Raw genomic sequence first — 9,444 nt, 5'->3', positions numbered from 1 at the left:
TAACAATATAAATTAATAATATAAGTATAAATAATAAAAGTATATATAATATTTATTGCAAAAATTTTATTTGAATAATATTTAATAATATTATAACTTTTAAATGAATAAATATGTTGCTCAATAATCATATAATTGTTACATTATTTTTTTATCTTTATCTTTTTATGTAAATGTATAAAGAAATTTATATACAAATTATATTTATATATGAAATTAATATTTATTTTCAATAATCATAAGTAATTGTTTTATGAAACATGAAATTAAACATAAATTTGATTTATTGACTTAAGCTTTGACTTAATTTAATCATTTAATAATTTAAAACGTTACATATTTGCATTAAGACTAATGAATATTTGTCTACTCTCATGGAATCTATTACAAATATCAACAAATACTTATTGATTGATAATATGCATATTTGTAAAATTATAATTGAAGTACTTTCTGCAACAGTGGCTAACACATATTTCATAAAAAGAAACAAATAGAGAATTTTGTTTAGTTTCTGCCAATATCACGTGTTAGCTTATTGATATATGGAGAGAGTACAGCATTGAAACCATTTTGGCAGACTCAGAATTTTGGATAGAATCAGAGACATATGGACGCCATCCTGTGTAAAATAAAAAGGTCGAAAATAATGGAAGGACTGTTCAGGTTTTAACTTTTTCTATTCAAGCAATCACAATATTTGAGAAGAGAGAGATTGATCTTTACATTTTCTCTTTCTCTCTCTCTCTCTCTCTCTCTCTCTCTCTCTTTTATTGACTTGTTTATTGTATACTATTTAGATACGGATGGCGTAATTCATGCTTTATGTTTTTGAATAGAAAATACACTATTGTTCTCTTTCTCTTTCTCTCTCTTTCTCTCTCTTCTGAAACAAAATTTGACCAATAGGACAATAGTAGAAAGAGAATTCTAAAGGTAAATTAAGCCATATATTTATCTTTTTCTTTTTAGGTTCAAATGAAAGAAATCAAAGAGATTTTGCTATATGTTTCGTTCAGTACTATATATCAATGGTTAGACTACATTGTGAGTTGCAGTAAGCAACAAGCATTGCAAATCCTTCAGTTATTAAATTATTTGAATATACATGTACATCTTTTAAAGTAAATAAAGTTTCTTTTTGCTTGTTTTTTTAACAGTGAATTAAGAATAATTACTTGCCACGAAAATCCAGTGGTGCTGGCATGATAAAATAAGGGAAACGAAGGAAATGAGCCACAATATTGCGGGCATGCCACCCTACACAAGGATGCCATTGGGGGGTATGGGAATGGGTGTGAATATGGGCCCCAATGCCCCACATCCTGATTCTTCTGCTCATCCCCATCCACCACCGCCACCACCAGCTGGTGCTAATCCTAAAAAGAAAAGGCGTACAAATGCAAGTGTTGCCCAACCACCTCCGCAACAACCTCCATCTGTACAGGTACAACTTGACTTTATTGTATATATATTTTAATGTATTAATGCTATAAATTATTGTTTTATTATTAATCTAACATTCTTTCAACAGGACTTACTGCCCCCACCTTTAACTGGTTACGGTGATACAATAGTAGCAAGTAATCCTTTCGATGACACGCCACCACCAACGCCGCAAAGTCCAATGATGCATGGTGCGCCTTCACATATGCATCCTCATCATCCACATCACATGGGTGGTCCCCCTATGAGAGGCATGAGTCCTTTAACTACGATAGGTGGCATGAGTCCTATGATGCCACATAATATGGGCAATATGAGCCCTATGGGTAATTCACCCATGACAAATCACATGAATCATATGGGAGCTATGTCTCCTATGAATCATGCTCCTATCGGAGGCATGAGCCCTATGAATAACATGGGTCCAAATATGCCTCCTGGTCCAATGAACACCATGAATAATCATATGAATATAAGCCATATGGGAAATTCGCAACTAAGTGGTCCACCTATGGGTAGTCCGATGAATAATATGAACAGTGGACCTATGGGTAGTCCAATGAACAACATGGGTCATAATATGGGCAGTCCTATGGGTGGACCTTTAGGATCTCCAATGAACATGGGAGGATCTAATCATATGCCTAATGGACCAATGAACATGAACAACATAAATAGCCATATACCGCCCAACAGTCCATTAAATGGGCCGTCACTAAACAATGTAAACAGTCCACTGGGACATAATGGATCTCAACCTCATCCGAATCATATGGGAAATAATCTTAACAACTTAGGAAGACCTATGAATGGACCTATGACCACCATGAGTTCGATGGTATCGAACAACATGAATATGACTGGACCAAATCAAATAAATAACATGAATATGGGTGGTCCAGGAATGAGTAGTATGTCCAATATGAATATTAGTCATCACAATCAAATGGGAAGTCACATGGCAGGTCCAATGGGCACAATGTCCAACAATATGGGTGGTGGACCACCTATGGGACATCCTATCAATTCTATGGGAGGGTCTATGCCACCACACGGGTTTCAAGGTCCACCAGGAATGGGTCCAAAGCCAATGCCAATTTCTGCGGGCAAAGTAAGTTATACTTTTATGAAGTATATCAATATACTTGCAATTAATATAATTAACTTATAACTACATTCAGCAAATTTGGATTAAACAAATTTATTTGTAATTTATTATTTTTTTGCAGATATATCCTCCAGATCAGTCAATGGTATTTAATCCACAAAATCCTAATGCGCCGCCAATTTATCCCTGTGGAATTTGTCATAAAGAAGTACACGATAATGATCAGGCAATTCTGTGCGAATCAGGTTGTAATTTTTGGTTTCATAGGTAAGCCGTTAAAACAATGATCTAACAAAGTAATATAAAATGTATGATTTTTTTTTTGACAACGCGATTATTTCAGGGGCTGCACAGGATTAACGGAATACGCTTATCAATCATTAACGCAAGAGGTCTATGCAGAATGGGTGTGTGATAAGTGTTTGCAATCGAAAAGCATACCCCTGGTTAAGTATAAACCATAACACTTCGTGTCCCGTCGTTCGTGCGACGCTCCAGTGACTATTTGTTAGCGTTTATATGTGGTACATGCACATATGCGTGTGCGATTGTGCACACAGCACATATACACAAACATGTTAGCACATGATAAATATTAATGCACGTGCGAAGTCGTGCATTCAACATAAAAATACGCTATTTGTTAATACCTTAGCTTTAACTTGTTGAAATATTAGGATATCATTATAAGTTGTATCGATGAATATGAAAGCAGAGATGTAACACTCAAATGTCATTTTAATTTCAAGTTGTTCATGACAAATGGATTCATACATTAGATTCATTAAATTATAATATTATTTTTTATTATAATATTATTTTAAATTATAATATTATTTAATATTGAATCTTGGCAGATAGTGAAAATAATTGGTAATAATTGTATAATTTTTTTTATATAAAAAATTAAAGTAGAATTTAAAATATTTTAAAAATTTATAGCTCAAAATATCAAAACAAAGATTAAAATTTCTAAATACTTAAGATTTACAAAGTCTATCTAATACTTCTATGACTAATTGCATTTAATTCAAAATTAATGATACCTATATATTTGGTTTTATTAGCAAAGCAGGTGTAAAACATATATTATAGACGAGCCGTGAACAATTTTGCTTTGTCTTCGTCTTATCCTATATATAAACGTTCCTGATAAACATCGTAATAAATGTTATCATCTTTGCAATTGATATTTAAATGTTGTTTGTAATATTAATTTTACTAAAAGAAATTGATTTGTACGAGTGCATTTGTCATCGTGCAGTAATTATAACTTTTTTTATATTTCTGTTAAGATAATAGCATAAAAAGTATAAATCGATATTAAAATCACATTGATATATTTGAAATCATACATAAAATAGATCATACATTATTTAAATTGTATTGATACATTATTTGATTTATTGCATTCATGAATATATCGCCTTTATCATGCAGATGATATATTTATTGTGATACAAATTATATTGATTGATTGCAGGTTGACATAAGAGTTTGTCACAAGTCATTTTTATTGTTAAAAATTTACATATTAAATTTTTTATTAAATTTAAGTTTGTGACTTAATACAATCAGCATGAACAGAATTAGCTATTTCCATTTAAAACAAAATTACACAAATAAATGCAGTATTGATAGTCTCAGGCGATGTACCTTGAAATGCTGCAATTCTTATATTTTTATATGTCATTATTTTAGTATAAAGAAACCATAGTAAATTTTATTACTTTAATTTTTTTGAGCTTTTTTGAACTACTTTTAGTTTTTTTAGCGCTCTCTTTGAATTTTCTATAAATCTGACTAAAAGTAAATATTTTATTTATATATGATGAAATATTTTTTGTTTTTAAACCAAATGGAAAATAAATGTAAAATAAAAATAATACGGCAAATTTTTTTAAATGCGCAAGATAAGTAAGTTGCCTTTTATTTTTTGAGAAAACCTAATAGCAAATTCGGTTGGATGCATAATATACGCACTAGCACATATTTAAAGACTATTATATATAAATAATGTAAAAACAGGATATAAAAACGGACTGGATCATATTTGATAAAATATATGTATATTTCATCAATTTAAGATGTTTACGTTTTTACATTTCAGTAAATACAATAGGCTTTATAATTTGCGCCAGTGATGCAATCGAATTTGCAATAGCAGCGAAAAGCAAAACTGATTTGCCAGTTTAATCTTTAATTAAATATATTTTACTTTTTTCATGTTAATAATAATAATTTGGTTGATTATATACATATATTGTTGCCATGGTTCTTGATTTAACTGCGTAGTTAAATTAGGATGTAAGAAATATATCTCTAAAGTTGTGTAAAGAGTTTTTATAAAAATGTTTTATTTATGAAATAATCTTTAATGAGATTGCTTACGCACACAACAGGAATTTATTTGACTGATATTAACGTGCAGATTTTTCTATTGTAATAAGCTTTTATAATTCAATAGAAATATAAGAAACGGAATCAGCATGAGCCTCTAACAAAGCTGAAATGAAAAATGAAATTGTTAAAAATTGAAATTGTAAAATTATTGGAATTGCGCCTCACAGATTACGTGTCTTTTGCTAGTATTTGCGCTTTTATAATTTACAATTCATCTAAATTCACCGTTTATATCTATAAAAGATAATATGTAGTGAATTTGAGTAGTGTACACAAAGACTGTTGTACGCAAAATGATATACGGGCATACCGTACTGCATATATAGTTAAATTAATGGGATGCCCATCACAGTTACGTCATCGTTTGTGAATATATTGGATGTTTAACTGTTCAAAGCTCCTATATTATATCTATTTAGATAAATTAATGTACAACAGACTTTGAGCCACACTAATGCATCCAACCAAATTTGCTATTAAATTCAAACTATTTCGAAATAAAACAAAGTAATGTCTCTCAACTTCATGATAAAAGAATCTATGCACATTTAACAATTTTAACTAGCTAGCGTAATCTTCACATCTGCCAGGTTTATAATATCGGCGATATTAATATTTAAAAAAAGAGCATATTATTGTCAGGAGATTAATTGTTAAAACGAAAAAACTAAATTCCGTCGGCAGCTAATACAAAATTACGTCTACGGATTGTATAGTTTTTTATATGTATATGAAATATTAGCTAGATACACACACACACACACACACACACACACACGTGTGTATATATGTATATATACATATATATATATATATATATATATATATATATATATGTATGTATGTATATATACATATATATTATTTAATGCCTGTATTAAACGGAGGTCTGACGAAGTGCGGAAATTATTATTGAAATAATTAGTGTTTACGGTACCTTAATTAGATAAATTTACTAATTTATTCTCAATATGAAATTGATGAATTTAATTTTAGATGAAGAAATTAATTTTATATGCCAATATTTCTTAATCTAAAATTAAATTATTTTTTACTCGAAGTCTCCGTATAATTCATGCCTTAAACTTGTTTACTAGATATAATCGTTTTTAACACATATTACATGTGAGTAACATACGCAGGATCCTACATAATGCTCATATTTTAGTATTACAACGAATAGGATACCATCTTCACATATCTTCTTTCTATTTTCGCGCGGGAAGATCACACGAAAACCTGTTAACGTTGTTTTTATTGCGAAGATTAAAAGATACAGGGGATTAAGCGATTTACAAAGACTTACACGAATAATGTTGTCAATGGCCGAAGCAGCGGATGAATCATTTTCTAGTACAAAAAAGTAAATGAGCTGTAATTTAAGTCACTAAAGATAATATTTTTATCTTTCACAGAATTAAGTCATAAGTGATTATATAATTTTAAAGATGATTGCTACAAATTTATATTACGGAGCATCCATCTCGATACATGTCGCGCAATAATTCCTTTCTTCGTTTATCGATTTGATATATTTTACGACGGTAGCTTAACCCCCTCTTGTAAAAATCTGTTCGAAACAAATGCATTTTATATGTGTCCAACTGTTTGTCTCATTGCAACTTTCTTCAAATGCAGTTACCTTTATTTTCAGGAAGTATGTATATACGCCGAAATATGTGACGATTTTTTTTTTAACGGATATGGAAATACTTCGCATGAATATAATACATATTTACGATCTTTTCTTTTTATAAGCGGTATAATATAGGATATCATATAAATATCTATTGACTTTATGTACATAAGCCTTTCTATATCTAAGATTTAATATGGTGGGAATCAAGTGAGAGAGACGCGCAAATATTTGTCGCAGTCGCACAGTGGTTTTATGTAAATAATATATATCACGTTAAGAAAAAAAGGATTCATCGATCGTAATATGTTGAATGTATTTCGCACTAATTCTTGTTCTTACAATGACGTAACACAACGCAGATTACAGCTGAGGGTGCCGACGTTACATCGCCTACATACGTAGACTCTGCGAAGTGTTGCTATCATTTGATGCCGTTACGTTTTATAGTCGAAGGAAAAAAGAATTGTAATTTAGGAAGTCCGTGATTTAGAAATTTAAGAGAGCAACTCTTGTCGTTGCTAATTCGGCACATTACTTTACAGATACAACACACACACACACACACACACACACACACATATCCACTGGAAATACATACACATACCTCTTACACAGTATTATTTTGTATAAAATTGCGGATTATTGTTATTTCGATTTTGAACTTGGAAAAAATTTTGGATTCTTATATTATTTGTCGTAGCACTCTTGAAACGCGTCCACGACAGGCTCGGTTTACCGATTGCGACATGAAAAACGATAAGACTAATAGATGAAAAAAAAAAGTAGCAGGAGAAACTGAAGAAACGAGATGATGAGACTCTGCGACAAAACAACGTGGACGCAATATCACGAATGGAGCAAAAACTCAGCACGCGACAAATTGTTCATAGATTATTTTTTATCATGTGAATACAGAATATATATCAGCAATAAAAATTGTTATACATATTATAGACTGGCGTCTGCGTATGTGTGTATGATCATTTTACATACGCACCGGCGCGTACCTAATTCCCACTCTTATGCGACGTGTACATGTTCACTTATATATCTATTGTACATATTTATATGACACTTTAAATAACAAGTCGATACATTGTTGATTTTTATATATTACTGTTCTCTACCTTAAAATAGAATCCGCTCACACACCGAGACGTGTCCCGAAGTTCATTGCATTTCTAGATATTGGATAAGGCTTGTTTTATTTCTTCTTGACTCAATATATGAATTTACTTAATAAAATATTTTTAACGCAGCTGAGCAATTGTTTTATAGGTATATATGTAATATATTTAATGTGAAATTGTATTTCCCAATATTTTTACGAATTTTATTAATCTTTATTTATGCTCAATATTGGGAATATTAATAGCATAATATTGCAAAATCTTCATAATATCTATTTAAATTTTCTTAGTCAATTTTATATTAATCTTTTATATATCCTTCTGATTTTATATCTTTTATATCTTTCGAAAAAATAATTCTTTTTATATATAGCACATTTCTTCGCTTTTTTAAATTCCAGATAGAGAAGATGGCCCGTTCATCCTCGGTGCTGAGTGGTAACATCAATTCTAAATAATTATATTTTTATACATAATTATAGTTTAATTCATGTAACTGTAAAAACGAACGCAGATTATGACAGATAAAAACGTGACTGCAGCTTACTTAGTCATTTCGTCAAATGGGAGGATTCTCTTCTCTCGAGCGTATGTAGCCGAACAGTATTCGACAATGTTCTAGCAACGTGTGTTTTTGTTACGCGTCCGATGTGATTATTAGAATTCATTTCTTCCATCCACAATTTTTGTGGTATTTTCGGACGAACGTAAACGAGCGCCTCATTGCATGTTATCCATAAGCCTGAAAGGGATGACGATTTTAAACGATTTTAAATCTAACTAACCCAGCAAATGCAAAGTTACATGTAACGTATCTGCAGTTATAATTTCTCATTTAAAAATATAGCTGATATAATATGTATTATTATATACTGTTATATTGTTAAGTGGAAAAATAATTAACAGGTAACTTATAATAATAATTTACACGTAACTTTGTGTTTGCTAGGAGGCGATAATTTCCGGAACGTTGCTCATAATAATTATCGTCGATGCTTACTTTTATTTGAATTCATAAACTCACGCTGATGATTCATCGATTTGTGCTAAAAAAGAAAATTATATATATCTCACATACATTTTTCGAATACTTAATAAATATTATCTCTTTTTTTGTGTCAAATATAAAAAGTGAAAGAAGAGATCTACTTCTCTTTGAATGTATGTAAATAGCATAAAAAACTTGTCGAGTAAAATCTGATTTATATATCTGGATTTGATTTTTTAAGAAGCAATGTCTCGATTGATAAAAATATATACTTACTTCATTCACTCTCAGGGAACATTGCGGACATTGGTTCGCGGCTGCTTGCGTGATATCCAGATGGTCGTTTTGATAATGATGAGACTTGTGCGAGGAAGAGCATGTGCTGGGGTTTGTGTATGCATGTAATCCCAGCCTGGCGTACAAACCGTACTTTCTCTCGTCGGCGGGTCGTAACATACCGTTTCTCTTCATCGCCAGGTATATCTGTTCGAGCAAGCCGTAGCTCTTGATGAGAAAATCCCTCTGCGCCAATGCCGTTATTCGTTCCCTCTCTTCAGACTCCGATATGATTTCAGGCTCGAAAGAGTGCAGGGTGTTGGTAGGAGATCCCTCTGCATCCTGCTTATTGATCTGCGAAAAAGCGATGATAATGTGCTTGCTTTTTCCCGGAGGTAAAGGAAAAAGTCCCATCTCATTTAACATTCCATTTATAACTTCTGCCGAGTTTTTG

At 31.2% G+C, this 9,444-nt stretch overlaps 2 protein-coding genes across 6 annotated transcripts in view; one reads left to right on the top strand and one right to left on the bottom strand.

Moving 5' to 3' along the window:
* LOC108747050 (protein pygopus) overlaps positions 1-3,290 on the top strand; it is a 4,854-nt gene extending 1,564 nt beyond the window's left edge. For 4 of the 5 annotated variants that reach the window (XM_018484282.1, XM_018484283.1, XM_018484285.1 and 1 more), the window contains exons 2-5: positions 1,161-1,447; positions 1,535-2,557; positions 2,676-2,821; positions 2,898-3,290. In XM_018484282.1, the coding sequence (XP_018339784.1) occupies positions 1,232-1,447; positions 1,535-2,557; positions 2,676-2,821; positions 2,898-3,018 (1,506 nt within the window). In that variant the 5' untranslated portion in view covers positions 1,161-1,231 and the 3' untranslated portion in view covers positions 3,019-3,290. Of the gene's footprint in view, positions 1-972; positions 1,048-1,160; positions 1,448-1,534; positions 2,558-2,675; positions 2,822-2,897 lie in introns of all 5 variants that reach the window. The other variant, XM_018484284.1, reaches the window with a different exon arrangement.
* A 4,783-nt stretch (positions 3,291-8,073) lies between these two features.
* LOC108747046 (tubulin polyglutamylase TTLL7-like) overlaps positions 8,074-9,444 on the bottom strand; it is an 11,919-nt gene continuing 10,548 nt past the window's right edge. The window contains exons 19-22 of the mRNA XM_018484278.1: positions 8,991-9,344; positions 8,727-8,772; positions 8,281-8,468; positions 8,074-8,176 (exon numbers count right to left, since the gene is read on the bottom strand). Of these exons, the coding sequence (XP_018339780.1) occupies positions 8,171-8,176; positions 8,281-8,468; positions 8,727-8,772; positions 8,991-9,344 (594 nt within the window). The 3' untranslated portion in view covers positions 8,074-8,170. The remainder of the gene's footprint in view (positions 8,177-8,280; positions 8,469-8,726; positions 8,773-8,990; positions 9,345-9,444) is intronic.

This window comes from Trachymyrmex septentrionalis, unplaced genomic scaffold (assembly GCF_001594115.1).
Source record: "Trachymyrmex septentrionalis isolate Tsep2-gDNA-1 unplaced genomic scaffold, Tsep1.0 scaffold190, whole genome shotgun sequence".
NCBI classification, from domain to species: domain Eukaryota; kingdom Metazoa; phylum Arthropoda; class Insecta; order Hymenoptera; family Formicidae; genus Trachymyrmex; species Trachymyrmex septentrionalis.
The sequence above is the reverse complement of the archived record's forward strand: the minus strand, read 5'-3'. Positions and strand labels throughout refer to the sequence as shown.